Consider the following 18,591-nt stretch of genomic DNA (forward strand, 5'->3'; position numbering starts at 1 on the left):
TGATGATCTTTGTAGCATTAAAGAAATGCTGAAAAACATGTAAGACTGTTTAAGGCTCTGCATCCAAAGAGAGCTAATGATACACCAAAACTTGCAAAATTACACCTTTTTTTCAATAAGTACAGTAAGTTTGGAGGTATGGAAGGCTGTTTGTTAAAACTCAGTATTAAGATCAGAACAGTTTTAAGAAACTCCCCTGCTTTTGTTGCAGATCTGGCATATATTTTGTGCCAGAGCACTCTTGCTTAAATACATCAAAGCTGGAGAGCGATAAATAGAAATGCTATTTTCTAGTATTAGGTGATAACCTTTTGATATTTAAGAGCAGAGCATATTTCAGTGACTGGTGATTTTATCCAGGGAAAAAGTAAAAGTTTTCTTTTTCTTTCTATCCAAAAGTCAAACTGCAACAAAGTGTTGGGAGTTTGAGTTTTTTGAAAGCCAGTTAGTGTTTTTATGTCGAGTATAAAGGGAAGTTCCAGATATTGAGTAGAGAAATTAATCTGTAAACATGCCGGGTATGTGAAACTCTTTAGAAACAAGAGCTTGGTACCTATTTGGTACCTGCTTAAAGACAGACATTCTTGTGAGCTCTAGACAATGTTCAGAACTCTTCCTCCTCCACCCCTTTGTGTGTTGGGATTTGCTTTCTGGTCATTTTGGCAGTAGTGCCGCCCTGGGTTACAGCAATTGGCCACTGTTCCCTGAAATTCAGTGCCACAGTGATGGAAGTGAGGCTGGCAGTGACTAAGGATATCCTGAGAGGAGAGACTGGCTTCTAGAAATAGTAAATAACAGCTGGAGGGAAGCAGAGGAGACCTCTGATCTTGTATTTCTCTCTTGTAATGCTGCCACTGAAATACTGGGCAGTATATTCTGCTTACAGTTTTTGATATTTTTATCTGTCTTCTTAATGTTTTTTGAGTTTTTTGTGTAGAAAGTTTGGACCTGTTAACTCCAGGTACTTTTTGTTTATGAAGACTTTTTTCAAATAGATTTTGTTTGTGGCATTAAGGGAGTCAGTTTAACATTAACTTAGAACCTGGAAGGATCTGGGAAGTATTTGGGGACCATCCAGCATAAGAAAAGAATATATATAGTCTTTCATTATTTCAGTAAATGTAAGTATTAAGAAAAGACATTGATACTCTACTGGGAGAGGGGAATGAATGATTTAAGACATCAAGTGCAGGTTCAGAAGTTAAATAGAAATGTGTTGTATACAACAACCTGAACAGAATGCCATTGATTGATAATACTTTACTTACCAGAATGCCCCAGGTTTCTGAACCCTGAATTTGGGTGACTATTCATGTTATAGTGTAAGTAAGATTAAAAAATTTTCTTGTCAAAGAAGATTTGATAACATTTTAAGATTGTTTAGATTCAAAAAGCAGAAATTCACTGTTCTGTGCATACTGAAATGTTAGTGTTTAGCTTGGAATTCAGAAAAATGTGTTGTTTTTCATTGTTTTAGCAGTTCATTTTCCATGTAATGCTTGCATCACTTCCTCTGTTATCAGTTGCTACATTCTCACTAAAGCTTCTTGACAGATAAAGAATCTGTAGGGTTACTTTGAATTTGTCCTCATAGTTCAAAAATAACCACTGATGTCTCTTTTATTTAAAAGTAGACTTTTTTACCATCTTATGAATCTTATTTTTATCAAAGCAAGAAGCCTTAGCACCAATTCAGCAGAAAGTACATGTGAGTGGTTTCTGGAGTGACAATACAACATTGTTTGGGTTATCTTACCAGAAAGGTAAAAAAAACCAGTAATTTTAGTGTTATCCACTGATACTTTACTGATACCCATTCCATTCTCCTCTTTGCTTTTCCTTTTTTTCCTTTTTTTTCCCCTTTGTCTTATGTTCATGCTTTCTGTTCTTTTCCAGGACTAATTGGAATCATATTGAAACGGAAATATTTTTAAGGTCACTGTGTATTAAAACATAACTTAATTCTTAGTTTCTCTATTCACTACATTGCCTTGTAGGCTTTTCTGCAGATTCCTGTACACTTGAACACATGCTGTTTCTTACAAAAGCTTTAAAACTGGTCTGTCTTGAAGCTGGATACCTGTTACTTTAATGGCATCTATTATTGTAGTCTGAAAAGAAAAAAACCCAACTTTTCTGGGCATACCTGATCATCTAAGGCTGTGTCACCTCATCCCATCCATTCCCTCTCCATCCTGAGCCAAATGGACAGCTTGCTTGACAGTTCACTAAGATTTTTAGGGGGAAGGAAAGCACAAATAGCTATTAATGTTGAAGGGTTTTTTCATAAAGTAGGAGGTGCGACGGCATATCAGTTTTCTGTAGCATTTATGCTTATTCTCAATTTTGAGTGTTGGATGCTCCATGGGGAGGACAAAACCCCCATGTCTCACAAGGCTGTGTAAAGCAGGCCTCTTGCAGCACCTTTCAGTTGCAGTAAGGACATGATCCTCCTTCCTCTTCTGCCATAATTCTGCTTTCCGTGGTTGAGCTGTCGCTTAAATGTGAATCTGGAGGATGAATTGAGATAATGACATCCAAATTTTTGTAAGAAACAGGCCACCTTTTGGGAAAGCTGGCTGTTGAATGGTTCTTCAGTTTTTTTCTTTTATTTCTAAAGATCTTCCTGATAAGGGGTAGTGGCTCATTTTAGTTCATACTAAATACTGGAGAAGTTTTCTTTCCCTCAACTTCCTCACTCTAAGAATAGTCTAATATTGATACATATTCTAATACTAAATGTACATAATTGCCTGGTTCCTAATTTGAATATAATCCTGCTGGCATTTTAGGTTATGCCTTTATAGTATTTTGGTTTATGTCTAATTACTAAAATGTGGATGTGTAAGCATAGTGCTTCACAGAACTGTGTTTTCTACCCAGTTATTCTTGAACACTCATGAATAATGGTGTATTGTTAGGCTTAATGTGCATACTGACTTGAATATTGATAGTTCTTGGTGTTTTCTTTTCTCAGATGATGCTTCAGCTCCAGAGCAGCCTCTGACGGCCAGTTCTGGTCAGACAATGTTGACTGATGAAACTCTTTCAGCTGTTTCAAAGTCCAGCAAAAATGCTGTAAAAACCAGTGACACGGAAACAACCAACCTGTCCCCCAGCCTGATTCCTGCACAGCAGCCCACGATATCCTTAATCACAGATGACAACACGGACACGCTGAGCGTGGAGTCGCTCACACTGGTGCCACCAGTTGATCCACACAGCATTCGAACATTCAGCTGCATCCCTCAGGCCTCTTTGCAGTCTGAAGCTGAAGTTGACAAGGTGAAAGAGGTAGAGGAAGAAGGTTCTGACTAAAGCCACTGTAATAAACAGTGAAGGAAGTGCAACCAAATTGTGATTTGTTTTTTCTCTGGGAGTGCAGATACTTCTGGAGGCCTGGGAGGCCTTGGGTCCACACGAAGGGACCAAGTGGTGACAGAGAATGTCAACAGTTTTGAGAGCCAACATTGGATATTCAGCATATCTGGACTGGAGAAGAAAGAAAAACCTAAACTTTTGAATCTGGATTGGTTCTTTCCTACCAGTTTCTGTTAGACAAGAACAAGAAGAGGACCTACTGTCTTTCTAATAGGAACTAATTAATTGTAAAAGGTCTACAGTATTATGACAAAGTGAAGAGACTTTTGGATACCCAGATTCATGGTACTGCATTATTATGTCTCTGAAATGGGAGACATGCCAATGACCAGAAAAAATGATATATTATAGAACAGAGGTAAAACTTTCATTTGAGTCAGGGTGTATTTTTTCAGTTTGGTGTTTGGTTTGGGGTTTTGGGGTTGTTTTTTGCTTTTTTTGGGTTTTTTTGTTTGTTTGTTTTGGTTGGGTTTTTTTTTTTTTGTTTTGGTTTGTTTTTTTTTTTATCCTGATCTTGTTCATCTTTTGGAGGTCTGCACAATACCAGCGGGCTTGGCCACATTCAGTATTGTCTTTGTAGGGCTTCAGACTTAAATATTATGTTTTCCTTATGTAATATTTATTTCAAGGTTTGATTGAAATCTAAAACACAATGCTTGTTCAAATTAACATAAGGGGTTCTTGAGACTACTTTAGTCCTTGCTTAGCAGCCTAGAGAGGAATGTAAAATATTTTAAAAGATTGCTATAGCTTGTTTGTTCACTTCTGACAGTCAAATTGCTACACATCTGAGGAATGGTGATATCCCTGCAACTGAAAGACAACTTCAAGAAGCAGACAGAAGCAGTCTCACTCTAAAGAGGTTTTTCAAATTTTTCATAGTCATGTAGGAAGAAGGTCACCATATCTAACTGGTAATTCCTTTGCAAGTCTGATCTCAAAAGGTATTGTGGTTTGGTTTTTTTTCCTCTCTGGGATAGTATCCTAGTTAAACAAAATTGCTACATAAAAGTGACTCTGAGTTAACATTACTTCCTAGATCCTGACACCCAGTTGACAGAAAAGGGAAAGATGTTTATTAACGTTTGGAATGTTCTTTGCTGATTTGATACATAATTTAACATGAAAGGAATTTAAGATTTTTCATCAATTTCCAAGTAAGTTAATTTAAATTAATAGTAAAATGAGTAGCTTGTCACTGCTGGTCTGTTCTTAACACTGAGTTGTCAATGTCTCAAAGGAGGACTGCTGTTTACTTGGTATTGATTTCAGTCAGCACTGCAATCTGTTTCCCCATTCTGTCTCTACTGGCATTGAGTTCTCACCAAATGGGTGAATCTGCAAAGTTTTTACCCACTTCCCAGTTGCTTATTGTACCACTTCCTGGCTGTCATAGGGAATACTGTGATTTTTCAGTGATAAATGTATATGTATACATACATGTGTGCATATATATATATATATGAGATTGACTAATTCACAGGTACCACTTTTCTCACTTTTTCTCTCTTCTCCTTCACATAATTGAATCTTTGCCAACTGGGTATATAAGGTGTCTGCTACTGAATGCCAGTATTTTTTCCCCTATTAACTTTTTCATGTAGTTTTAATTTCTAATTTTCTGTGACTTCTGCTTTCTCTCAAATTGAATTAACTGATACTCTGACCATTCCAGAGCAACCCAAACTCTAAATGAACTCAGTGTTAGGTGTCCTCCGCACTGCAGTGGATTTTGTGTAAAAATCTGGCATTACTAGAATAACAGCCTGCTTTTTGGGTTTTTTGGTCTCATGCTTAAGATGAATTGGTACTCATGCAGTCACTGTTGCAGTCACTGCACAAGCCTAGACACATCAGTAGCAATCTGGGCACAAGGACCACATTAATTTTTATTAGCTGAACTGATTGCAGTCTAGACTTTCTCTAAAATGGTGCAGCATTACACTGTAGTCTCAGTAATATTCTGAAGACCATTATAAAAATGCCTCACTTAATTAGAAAGCATTTTATGTTGGTTATTAACCTTAAATTCTTGACCTAGATTACACAAAATACCACTGTGCAGGCTGAGTTTCCTTAAATAGAATTCATTTTAGACTGGAAAACCTTGATCTTAATTTATCACATTTCAGATTCAGTTCTAGCAAGATTAGACCCATGCACAAGGAGTCTCTTCAATGCATATGCATATGAATAATCTCACCCCTGAGCTGTACTGCACAAGAAGTGGGGCAGAGGGAAAGAAAGGGGACTTTGTGCTTTTCATTACCTTTGTGTGGCTCTTAAATTTCATGATCACTTGTCTAGTGAGAGCTTCACAGGAAATGACTTAGATACTGTTATTAGGAAAATAAAAGAATAGGTCTGCTGTTAATTTGCCTGTGTCCCCTCTGGGCTATAACCTGTTTATGAGATCCAGCCTAAACCCGCTCCCACTCAGCTCCAGCCATTTCCTAATTAAGCGGTAAGATGTGAGTGACTGTAATTTCCACACTTACTGCAAGTGTCCTGGGGTGATTACTTCAAGCAATCCAGGAATTCTTTAATTGCCCTGGAACTGTGTCATTTCACTAGCAGTAAAATAAACTTTATGCTTGAAGACCTAGGTAAGCTATCAGACAAGCAGGTCAAACTGTGAGTAAGGATGAAGCCACTTGCTAAGAGAAGACACTTCACTGACGTGGTGCTGTCACTCTGGGATAGTGCTGTCACTCGGTCACTTCCCTGCAGGAGCTCCAGAATAGCCTCGGGAGCAGTGGCACTGACCCCCAGGAAGCAGCAGTCAGAAAATCCCCACCAAACTAAGCATTCTGCTCTTGTCTCCACTAACCAGCTGAAGCTAAACTTGCTTTTAGAAGAGCATTGCCCAGGCAAGCAGCTGCTCTCTGGGAAAATAAATGGTTTAGTCCTGTAGCTGAATCAGAGATCTGCAAAGACATCAGCTGGGGGCCGGGAGATTAAGGCCTTTTGCCTCCAAGGTAATTAGTCTTCTTCTTTCAGACAGCCTAATGTAGCCATCTAAATATATGTTGAAAATTCTCTTCTAACTGCTACTGTCTTTATTCTTGAAAGAGTTTTTTGGTGTGTCCCTGGTTCACCACCACTGCCCTACCCTAAGATATCATTCACTCTTCTATTATCTAGCAATCTTTGGGGAAGTTCTCCTGTGCTTGCCTGCTGTGTTTCTCTTGACCTTTCCCAACATTTGCAGCATGAATTAGAAACAAATAGAATAACTCTTCCCATCTCCTATTGGATTCTGAAAAGCAGAGGGTGATCCAAGCAGGGCTTGCTAGGGTGGGATGTTTTTAGGGGTTGGGAGGGGAATAGTTCTTGGGGGTTTTTCTGCTGCTAGTTACTTGAGCAGCAACAAAGACATAGGAGATGCAGTTCTTGACTGAGTCTCAAACAGAGGGTTCTTTCATATGGAAACATATTTTTATATTGCATTTGTACAGAATTTTCCCTATTTTGATCTCCCAGCATTTTTAGATTTGCACGTTGCTCAGATTTGATTTCTTTTGCAAGGTGTTATAAAAGATATATTTTGTGTTTGTTAATGTATTATAAATGTAAAGCTAAATTTTGGTTGTCTAATAAATGTGCACTGTGGTGGTATCTGGTTTATTGTTTTGCTAACTTGAATTGATTGGTTCTTAATATGAAAAGGAAAAACTTGTCATTGTTGGGACTGTCTTGTTAGAATAAATAAATGTGTGGAGTGCATTTATTTTAAAAGTAACTAAAAATGGCTTAAGCAGGTAATGACTGATAACAAAAGTTAAGGTCCAGAGTAATTCACAGGTTTCTTTTAAATCATAATCTGAAAGTTCATGACATTTTTTTTTATCTTGTTTCCCATTACTTTTGGTTATGGATACTCATACTAAAGTGAGTTTAAGACACATAGTAATTGCAATCTGATAGTATGTATGAGAAGATCTGAGGGTTAGTGTTTGTATTTAAGGACTAACTGTGGCAAAAGTTTTTACAATGAACATGAAGATAATTTTTTTTAAGATTGAGAATAGATTCAAGTGTGCAAATTTATAGACTATTACAATGTCTAGGAGCTTTGTTTTGCCCAGGGACAGCACTAACTATACATTGTCACAACTTCAGGAAACCCTCTGGAAGCATTATGAACTTTAGAAGATCATTTTAGGCATCTGCACTTGTGAATAGCTGTGTTAATATTTTTGTTGCAAACTTTTTCCTTCACTTTTAGCTGCTTTGTAAGTTTGATTGTTTTCAGTGCAAAGAGGTAGAAATGTATTTTTTAGAAGAATAAATGTACCTGGGATTTAAGCACTACAAAAGCATTTAATGAACATGGACTGTATTCCTATGAAATATATTTCAGTAAAGTTGTCTGAAATGTAGTTCATTTGAGAAAAAAAGTCCTGAACATGCACTTATATTTACATGGAAAAAAGCCCAAATATGGTGTGAATTGAATTCTGAAATGTCTTTCTGCAGGCAATAAGTATTAATTATTTAATGTAAGTTATGTTAGACATTTGGAGTTAATGTGATATCTTATGTTAATTTAAAGAACAATGTAACTAAGCGTCTGGGAAGGGAGTGGAATTAGAAAATATTGGTGTATGTTTCTGAAATCCAGACTTCTGAGTCTGTATTTGCTGGCATTGAGAATTTGTCCTGGCTATTGAAAACCTGGACAAGAACAAGGAATAGACCTTACTTTGTAAATGGAACTTGGCAATAAAAATGGTGTTACTAAGAAAACTTCCTTCCCTTTCATGTGCTGCTGCATGCATCTGATGCATAAGGCCATCCAAAAGCAATGAAAGGCAAAATTTGCAGAACCTTGCTTTTATTTAGAAGAATATTGTGCATATGTGACTGTTAGGCATTTTCATCTTTAAGTCAGGGTAATTTGCACTATGTATGCAGGAAAAAGACATAGCAAGAGAGGGAGCAGAAACAGGCCTGGAAGGGTGATGGAAAGTAGATGAGACCAAGGGTTAAGGGCTGGGCAACATCTAAAATATCTGTGAACCACTTTGAAAGTGCCTGTCATGTGTGATTTCTTCCCCAAATATATGCTTTCACCCTCTGCCTTTTTGTCTGGTGCATGTTGCCAGTTCAGTATATGGATTAAATCCAACCAAGTTATTAGTTAGATTCGTGTTAATTAGCCTCTACATCTATAGGAATTCATCACAGTCAATATACATTCCTTGGGAAATGTTATTTCTCAAATAGTCATTGCTCCAGAAGCTTTCTTAGGAAGAAATTCAATTACATTTTACCATCAAATAAGCAAGCTAGATATCAGAGACAGGAGACAACACTGTGATTTACTCTAAGATGCAAATATTAAATCCTCGTGTATTGTGGAAAATGAGCTTAAATCTGCTCCTGGCAGCCAAATTTCCTAAATTCTGCTAGTAATACTGATTTAAGGATGCCAATTTGTGGCCAGGAAGGTCCCTTCCTGCACATTTGAAACCAATTTTTGCTTCTGTATCCTGATGCTTCAGAACTTTGCAGCCTTTTGTCTTGTAGTTTTTCCTGTGTCTCTTGTCCCAAGCCTTTCTAGACTCTGACACTGAGTCAGATTGAGCCTCTTGATCTGAGTTTATGATCAGAGAGGGAACGAAAGCACAGCCTCCAAACCTCTTCTCATGCTGATGGGTTGAAAATGACCTGGACAGAAATGCACTGCTGCATTAATCCACTCCTACGTCCTCAGAAACATCTAAGTGTAGCAATTTGAACAGTCCTGTCATGGGTAAATCCACGTCTTTATCAGCAAGATAATTTCAGCATAGTTATAAAAATAAGTGACACTCTGTCAATACATATGTCTTTGTCAAAGTAACTCTTGTCTAAGTAAAGATACAGCATTTGGAGATGATCTTTTTGTTCTTTGACACTTAACCTTTGTTTCCATGTCAAGGAAGGAGTTCATGGGTGCAGCAGAAGAAACTGCATTTCTATTCTGCTATGTTAGAGCTTGTGTGAAGACAAAAGCTGATTTGGTTCTTTCAGGTGATCTTGAATATGTGCTGCATACAACTGGGAATGAGAGATGGCTGTTTATGAGTGTGTTCCCTGAAAATTCAATTGAATTTTAAACTCATACGTTTAATCTCTCAAATAAGTAGAGGGAGTTGCAGCACCTGGAATTGCAAATTTCCAGTGGCAAAACTGGAAGGAAGGTTTCAGACGAATGTTCACACACAGTTAAGCTGATGGGGGAGTAAGTCATTCTGGTTGGATGGTGCTCAGTTGTGTGTCTGCTTTTAGCTAAAGGATTTTAACATCAGCTTATCTGCAAATATGTCTAGGTCTTAAAATTATTACTGATTTTTGATGCCAGTTCTCTAATGGATTTTATGAGGTGAAGTTTTTGATTATTAAGTGCCTTATTATTCAGACTTGAGATTTTCTGAAGTTGAAAGTTGCCTGTCCTCAGACACTCAGCTCTACAAAGCTGAGAAATGTTGTGCTTGTTGAGTGGAAAATACTGATCTCAGCATTCCATTCTCACTGTCTTGTCCCCAAATAAAGGTTTATATTTCACACAGGCCGCAGTTTAATTTTTTTTTTGGTCTGTTTGGATGACTGATAAGGACAGATGAATTCTTGGGCTCTGTTTCTTAGTTCCACAACATTTTTCTCAGCTTTAGTATGGAATAAACATTGTGACACCGGATGGGAAAACAAGCTGTTATTTTACTACAGAAACAAATTTTGTCTTGTGATTAATTGAAAGAAGATATCTTTGTGTAAATTTGTCCTCATTTAGGGGTCATTTATTTGAAGCAGATTTAAGCAGCTGCTTGAAACTGCATTGTTGATGAACCAGTGCATTGAGAGGAAGAGCCAGACTGGGTCACCACTACAGAGGTGCTCAGAGCTGTCTGTGCCTCAGCAGCCAGAGCTACCAGAGATAGAAAAAGGAGTTTCTGAAGGAGGAGAGAGGCAGGTAACCATAATGTCTTAGGAAAAATAATTTCTAGTCTGCAGAGAGAGATAGGGTCTGCAAAGGAGAAAAGTAGTCTTGCTCTTTCTAATAGCTAATTTGAGGGGCAAGAGAGAAGAAACATGATTTTATAGTACTTCATATGAAATCCTGACCTCTGTTCAGGTATCAGTTACTTAACTGATATTACAAAAAGCTCATCACCTGTAAGAATATCAGATACAACTGTCCATAGCCACACCTGTGTTTAAGTCTTATTCTTTCTCCACCACCATATTATCCTATGCAAACCCAGTTGCTGATGTGAGAGAGGGCGTAGCTAAATCCAGAGTTCTTGGGAACAAGATGTGAGCAGCTTTGCTACTTATCCACCATGCAGTTCACTTGAATTTGCTTATCACAGTTTATCAGCTTCAAGGCTTTCCTGCAAAAGTGTTGTTGGTAACCACTGTCTGTTAGATAACTTGTCATTCTTACGTAGCTGCCGAAGTGCTTTGGAGGGAGATAGGCTCGCTCAGCACACAAAATTTTGGTGAAAACAGGTCTTGCAAGCCTCTTTAAAAGTTTCTGAACAGATCTTCAAATGAGATGTTTTGTGAAGCAGGGACACTTGTCAAGTTTTGTCAAACCACAGATCTCTTTGAATGACAGTCTTGGAGCTAAGCTTCCTCTGTTTTGTCTGAATCTGCAAAGAAAACCAGACCTGTTACGGGAAATCAGAGGTGCCTTTTCTCTCACTGTGTTTAGATCAGCTCACACTGCACAGTGTGTGTTATGCTGCTATCAGCAGGCTTCACCTGGGCTTCAGCTTAACAGGATGTTGGACAGGTCCTTCCTGTTCCCAAGTTCACCCTTTTTAAACAGATTAGTGGTGCACTTGGGAAGCCTGGTTCATGTTTGTAAAGTGCTTTGCTGTTGATGTTAAGCATTAATCTTTATATCACCCTGTCATAAAGAGATGTCATTAAAAGCATCATTCCAGTCTTACTGCTTGTTCCAGTTAACATAGTTCCTGCTGAATACCTGTAATTTTCAAAGCAAATAATTTTGGGGTTTTTTTTGCACCATATCTCTGTGTCATCTGAACAACTTCAAAACTCTTAAGTTTTTCTCCTAGCTTCTAGGAATGTTTGATTTAAGATTTGATTATTTGATCATAATTTGCAATGTTTCACTGCTGTCTAAAATGATTAGTTCACAGGAATGGGTTTGTCTGAAAAAAAGCCTAGTTCCTTTTAAATTTAGGGGGGGAAAAGGAAGGGGGAAAAATCAGTATATTTAAAACCTTTTCAATCTTTTCTGCTTCATAGCAATGATAGTAAGGAAATTATTAATCCTCTTAGAAAACAAATTGAATGTGTGAATCAGTCTTAGAATGTTGAAACTGTTTTAAGCATCTATTTATATGTAGGCTAAGAGAAACGTGAGACTTAGGAAAGAGAAAGGAATTGCTAAGAAAAGCAAGAAAGTGAAGAGTTTGCCTTCAATTTAACCATAGCAGTATGATGTACAGACCACCTCTGTAAAAGTCTCAGGTATTAGTAGCACAATTATTTGGAAAAAAAATTGCAAGAATGGCATCATTTAAGACATGACAGTAAAATGCCAAGTCACTAAAAAGGAACACTTTTCGTCTGCCTCAGTGGCAGTCTTATCTGAAATAATGTGGAGGGGTTGGTGTAGGTGAGTAGACATTCCCTTTTGCCATCTCTGAGTTGGGACATGACCACCTTTTCTCCTTTGCTCTGTTAGAGGGAAGTGTTATGTGTTAGTAGTCATAAAGAAATCTTAACTGCTTGAGTTATCAGTTACACCACTGAAAACAAGGTATCTGTGAGCCTAAGAACCTCCAACAAAGGTCAAATACAATAAAGAACTGTTCATCAGAATAATTCAACAATCCCAGTTGGTCAGTCTCTTGCACAGAGTATCTGTCAAAGACCATACCTGGTTTTGGTACAATTTTTCGTGTGGAGCCTGTTTGTTAGAAAAAGATTTATCAGGAACTAGCTGAGAACAACTGGAATGGGAATAGAAAGTCTGTGCAGAAAGAAATAGATAATTCCTTCTGAAGTTTTTTTAGATATCCCAAAATGAAGAACCAGAAGTGGCCAGTAGTGTGGGTCCTATAAGGCACTACAACAATGAGACCTAACCAAGACTCACTCATTAAGTATTTCGTATAAGAGTACATTAAACATTACCTGAGTGAATGAAGGGAATGTATCTGAGGGGAACTAGTCTGTTGATTTCTCAGTATTTTCAAGAAAACAAACACAGAGGTCACTACAACCTAGTGCTAGAATGTACCCTTGGTAGGATTTCCTCAGCTCCCTGGTTGATAATGTACCATTCATTCCAGAAACTGAAATTCTGAGTAGTCCTGTGACTAACCTTGTTAATGTGAAACACTAAAGGATGTATTCTTTTTTAATTACTTACTGACTCTGAGTTGGGTAATCAGAAGTTGATTCAGGAACTCTTCATTCCCCACCATGGTATGTCACAGATGTCCCTGCTCACACTGAAAATGCAAGAAAAAGCCAGATGTGAATTGAGTCAAACGCTGTTACAATGAGTTTACAGTGTGTAGGGGTGTCTTGTGTTTAGGGCAGGTGTGTGACTTGTGCAAGGCAGTGGCATTGTTTCTCGCTTAGAGATAAGCATATCACAGACTGATGGCTCAGAATGTACATGGAGTCTGTGAATGACTCCAGAACCAAACACAAAGCAACTGCCTTTACTGATGACTGGTTTGAATTTCCAGTGGCAAAAGAGATTATATGTAATATCTGATTTTAAAATATATCTTCTAGACAAGATCTTTTTACTAGTATGTATGAGGAGACTTTTCCATGTAATGCTAGTCCTCAGAATAATATGATGACTAAATAGATGTTTTAAGAAAATAGGACAAACCCAGGATGATTATTCAGCCAGTCTGGATGAGAATCATCTGGAATATTGCCTCAGCTGTTAACAAGAACTGATAAAAGAGCAGTTTTGGATGGTTTGGTTACATGTGAACTATCTAAACCAACAAATTTTTGGGGACATAAAATGAAAAAACTCTGATTTCAAGCTTTTTGGTAAGAGAAAATGGGAATGAAAAAAATTATATTTCAGATTTTTTAATGGGTATTTTAATGGGAATTTAATTCAAAAGTGCATTAACAAATTTCCATGCAAGCCTTCCTTAGCCAGAATGACTAGAAATCTTGCAAGAAGTTCTCTCTTCTGCCCAAGCAAGCACAGACACAAGGTGTCTTTCAGAGTTCAGTAGGATGCACTTTTCCTCTGAAGAGCTATTTCAGAGGAAAGGCTGCAGACAGACAGATTTAGTGCTGACTGGGGATTTGTCAGGGTTAGCTCTTGTTATTCTGCTTTGCCCATGGAGCTGTGATGTTTCTGAATTGCTTCTAGATTAAGGAAACAATAGGAAAGAAAACCACAGTATTTCTCAACTCTCAGAAATGAAGTTCCGCAAATCGACAATTTTCAGACATTGCAGTGCAAATACTTTGTCCGTGTTTGAGATGCGCCTCGGGCTTGAGTTCTGCGGCAGTTATTACCATTGTGATGTTTTTTGCTGTTTTGTTTTGGCTTGTTTTTTCTCATTGTAAGAAAGAGAACTTAAAAACATAATCTATCCCACCTGAAAGCAGAAAGCTGTGGCATACTTTGACAAGTATGAGCTGGTCCTTGTAAAGACACTCCTGTGCACTGGGGTTTAGATCTGCAGCTGTGTCCAGCTTCAGTCTGCCAGGAAAAGGAAGCTTGCACCTCTTCACTCGTGCACTCCTTTGTCAGAGTGAGCCAGTGTTTGGCCCATGGTGTGGAGCATTCATTTTGGAGCAATTCCAAATCTGTGCACAGTAACACTTCCTTACAAGATGTTTTATTTTTAGGTGGTAGATCCAGTACACTTCTGTATGGTGAACCCAGAGGATCTCTACGAAGTCTAACCTGACAGGCAAATGGGAGCACCTGCTCCTTGTTTTCTTAGCTTTCCTCCTCCATTCCAGGAGGCTTGGGAGGATGGATTCTCAGCTCAGTGTGCAATGTTAGAAATCCTATTCTTTATATTAAAACAGGCAGCAAAGCAAGAGAATAAAGTGGGAATCTATAATTCATCCTGGTTGAGCCAAGACAGCAAACCATAATCTGGATGTGCAAGTAAGGGGGCCCTCAATGAATTTTGCAATCTTGGAGCAAAGCAGACAGCTTGTTTCTCCCTGCTGCTTCCAGAGTCAGTCTGGAACACGTGGCAGTGGGAGGGTGGTTGGGAGCTCTGCTCTCTGAACAGTATGCAGTGCCTGGTTTGTAAAATGAGAGGAAAGCTCTCCCTGTGCAAGAGTTACCACAGTGCTGAGCAACATTGCAGCAAGGAAGAAGCATCCTGAATTGTACTACCTACCATGCCAGGGAACTCCTGGACTTTTCTGCTGCTTCTTAGGCTTTGGTTCTGCGGTTTCCAAGCTCTGTGGCTGACAGAAAATCTGGTTTATAGCTCTACTGATGACAGTACCTAAGTGTTCACAGGATCTAAGTATGTGAAGAAGTACTTTGCTGTCTCTTTTCCTTCACTGAGGATTTGTTGCCTGCCATAGAGCAACATATTTGGAGTGGTCCAGCCATACTGGAACTGCAGAACCACATTCCTGCTTCCATGGTTTGGTTGCTGGGCCTCCAGTGTAACATCCAGATGTAAGATTTTTGTGGGAACATTAATTTCAACGGTTTTATTAATAGAGACCATTTATTTGTGTTTATATTAGTGCACTAACTTGAATAGCACTTATATTTTTGCCTAGGGGTTGTGTAGCATTTGGCGCTTGTGGGAAAATCTGCACATCTGCTTCCAGTAAAAATACTGGGATTTTTTAAGAAGTAGATTAATTAGGATGAGCATCAGTACATGTATGCATATGGACTCAGGAATATTCACTTTGTATCTCTGACTCCATGTTAATTCAACAAGAGCTAAAGTAGCAAGCCAAGAGAAGAAGTGGAGCATTACCTGGTGCAGGTGTTTGGTACAGAACACCACTGGCCTGGTTCTGGTTCTCACTGCAGAATGGAGACCTGCAAGACTGATCTGGGAGCCTGTTCTGCCTGCACAGCCACTCTGGAGTCTCCTTGGTTTCCCTTCTGCTGTTCCAGCTCCTCTAGGATGTGGTTAATTCTCCAGTGTTGCAGTGTGGCTACAGGGCAATTACTGTTTGTGTGAAACTGGAGAGAAATGGGTGGTTAAGTCTGCCTCAGATGTAATTAAGTCTGAAATGTCTCAGTGGTCGCATTAGAAACACTAATTTTAAGCTCTCTTATTGGTTTAGACCATAGCCATTTGTTATATCAAGAGGCAAAGGATTTTTTTTTTGTCCTTCAAATGATTTTCTGTGGGAACAGGAAAAAACCAGAGTTCTTCAAAGCATCAAGACGGTAATACCCACTACAGACTCCTTGGCCTGCCAAAATAAATTAGTTAAGAAACCTCAAGTCATTTTTTTTCAATGGAAAAAATATCTGATCATCCTTTTTAGTCCATTGGTGAAACAAGCCATGCCTGCAAACTCATCCTATGGGTGACTATTTCACTATCTGTGGTCCAGAGATGGAATTTTAATGTCAAGTTAGTCATGCAAAAGCTTAAATTGCTTGCTCTCAGGACTGTATCATTCAAATATATTTTTCAATGCAGAAAGTGGTCTAAGAATTTGCTCCTGCCTTTATCCTGTAAATTTCTATGTCCTTGTTTATATTGATGCAATTTATTTTGGGTTGCATGTGTTGCAACCAGTTTGGATAAAATGAGATGGATTTGAAAGTACAAAAACATAAAATATGCTAGATGGGGGCGGGGGGTGGGAAGGTAGAAGTAGTTAATATTAAACTGTTGATAGGAGTATTTTTGTCATATTTGGTCCACTAGTGAGAACAAATTAAACAACAAATTTAGGTTAAGTCGGTGAAACTGTGTCCAGAACTAAAATACCATAATTTTTGTGTTTTGAAGGAGGACCAGAGCAGGAGGAAGTCTGATTTATGTATTCCTGGCCTTTGGACACAGTGCTTATGTGTCAGGAATGGCAATGGTTCCTGGGAATGTTTGTGGAAATGTTTGAGGATTCCTCAGTCCTTGTCAGACTGCAGGAGACCTACGGGTAAAGAGACCATTTCTGAGAAATGGAAACTGAGCTCTTCCCATCCACAGGCCCGGCAGAACAAAAAGTGAAACCACCACTGTCCCTTCAGGGATTTCAACAAAGATGGTACAGAACAGCAGTTTGAGGTGTTACCTGAGTTGGAACTCAGATCTGGCTCAACTTCGACAGCTGGTTATTTAATTCACCCACTTCTGGCTCCCTGCTAATGCACCAGGTGAGGACCCTGAACACAGGAATCAACAGGTGGTAAAAAGCCTGTCTGCAGACTGGGCTCTTGCATGCCTACCACTGAAATAGGTGAGGCTTTTCAAAGTTAGCTCAGTTCAAAGTTTGGGTTTTTCTTAGACCACCTATGAAAAGGTATTAAAAAATATATTTCTTTTTAAAGTGATGTTTGAATTCCCTACCATCTTGACAGAGGCCTTTTAACCTGTATGGGTTAGGCTGATGCAAACTTTGTCTGATGCAATTAAGTAGTCTAATTTCCCCTGCCTTGCAGCTTTTGCATAAGTTCCTCTAACTTTTATATGACACTAAATCCTGATGTGGTGATACCAAAATGTCCATTTAACACATGTTACGGAAGTAAGCCTAACTATCATAAACAGAGGTAATGATAGTCCATCTAAAAGAAAGACAGCCCTACAAAGGTATTTGTTAAGCCCAGGTCTGTATCACTCAGGTGGTGGCAGCTTCTATTTCCCTTCTCTGTCAAAATAGAATAAACTACTGAATATACTTCTAAGAAGACAGCACTACCAAAAAAGAGTGACATAGCAAGTAAAATAAATAGGTAAATAAGTGGAAAGGTGTAAGGGCACAAACAGCAAAATTCAGTGTCTACAAAGCTGTCCCTGGAGTGACTAATTTCCAGAGTGTTTTGCACACCTGTGCCATTGCTTTTCCTGAAGTTCCCCTGTGGATCCCTCACACAGTTCCCCAGACTTCTGACAAGTTTGGGTGACAGGACAGGGAGTGGGGCTTGCTTTGTTTTCCCCTCACCCTGTCTTCACAGGGTTAACTCCCTGAATTTGGCACAGTAGAAGCAAAGACTTCATGGAAGAAAGTTTAAGGAATGAGTGATTTTAATTGGGAACTAGATTGATTGATTACAGGGAAAATTATTATTTGGGATTGTTTTTCTGGAAATTTTCCTACGAATGCCTGCCGTCAGATGACTGAATGAGTATTCACTCAGTTGATAAGTCGAATTAAAGACGTGTCTTCATTGTAACCTCCAGAAGCTGAGAGAAGAGCATTTTTAGCTATTGAGAGGGTTTAGATAATATATATCTGAGGAATCTAGCAGACAGATATATTAATATTCGTTCAGTATCATCCCCCTTTCCACCAGCAGTAAGTTTTTTTTGGAAAGTGAAACAGCAAAGCAAGGAAGCCAAGTAAAGTCTGAAGCCAGAAGAACAACTGTTGAAGCTTTTTGGAAAACAGCCATTTGCTATCTCTCACATCCCTGAGTTGTCCTCTGCAGCTTTTCTCACTGATCACCATCTTACTTTAGCTGCTTGGTCTTCTGTGTCTCACTTCCACACTGTTTAGCTAATGCATTGACATGGATTCACAGAAAGGATTTAATCCTAAAACCAAAAAGTACTTGGAGCACGTGGGTGCTGTCACGTAGGTACAGACCTGCTTGTCTTGTGCCCCTTTCCCAGCCCGAGGCTGTTCTGCCTGCCTGGGTGGGACACTGCTGGTACAGCAGCTGCACTGGACTGTGATGGTTTGGGGCCTTAGGCCTGCTCCAGGAAACAGAGCTCTGAGTGATCTGGTGCGAGGGGGGAGGATGGAATGGAGAAGAATGGAACTTTCATTTCTCTTTGGTTTTTTGCAGGTTTGTAGGTGTGAATTGACAATGGTCTGGAGCGGTAATACAGGAAAGGGAGAGGACAGAGTGAGGGAACTGTGGACTTCAGGGCAAACAAGGGAGGAAGCAGAACAGCAGGATTTTAAAAGACAGTGTCTATTGATATATGCCAGCCAGGATGTGCAGATTAGTGTTGGAAGCATCCTCCTGTATGATCAGCGTGCCCAGAAAAGAGAGGAACAGGTATTTATGCATGCCCAACACAC

At 38.9% G+C, this 18,591-nt stretch overlaps 1 protein-coding gene and 1 long non-coding RNA gene across 7 annotated transcripts in view; both read left to right on the plus strand.

Moving 5' to 3' along the window:
• CLEC16A (C-type lectin domain containing 16A) overlaps positions 1–3,494 on the plus strand; it is a 56,034-nt gene extending 52,540 nt beyond the window's left edge. For 2 of the 5 annotated variants that reach the window (XM_068206752.1, XM_068206748.1), the window contains one exon: positions 2,978–3,494. In XM_068206752.1, the coding sequence (XP_068062853.1) occupies positions 2,978–3,318 (341 nt within the window). In that variant the 3' untranslated portion in view covers positions 3,319–3,494. Of the gene's footprint in view, positions 1–1,896; positions 1,936–2,977 lie in introns of all 5 variants that reach the window. The other 3 variants (XM_068206750.1, XR_011004536.1, XM_068206749.1) reach the window with 3 other exon arrangements.
• A 317-nt stretch (positions 3,495–3,811) lies between these two features.
• LOC137483577 (uncharacterized) overlaps positions 3,812–18,591 on the plus strand; it is a 66,202-nt gene continuing 51,422 nt past the window's right edge. For both annotated transcript variants that reach the window (XR_011004538.1, XR_011004539.1), the window contains exon 1: positions 3,812–16,800. This is a non-coding gene — a long non-coding RNA (uncharacterized lncRNA). The remainder of the gene's footprint in view (positions 16,801–18,591) is intronic.

The sequence above is a fragment of the Anomalospiza imberbis genome, chromosome 16 (genome assembly GCF_031753505.1).
Source record: "Anomalospiza imberbis isolate Cuckoo-Finch-1a 21T00152 chromosome 16, ASM3175350v1, whole genome shotgun sequence".
Taxonomy (NCBI): domain Eukaryota; kingdom Metazoa; phylum Chordata; class Aves; order Passeriformes; family Viduidae; genus Anomalospiza; species Anomalospiza imberbis.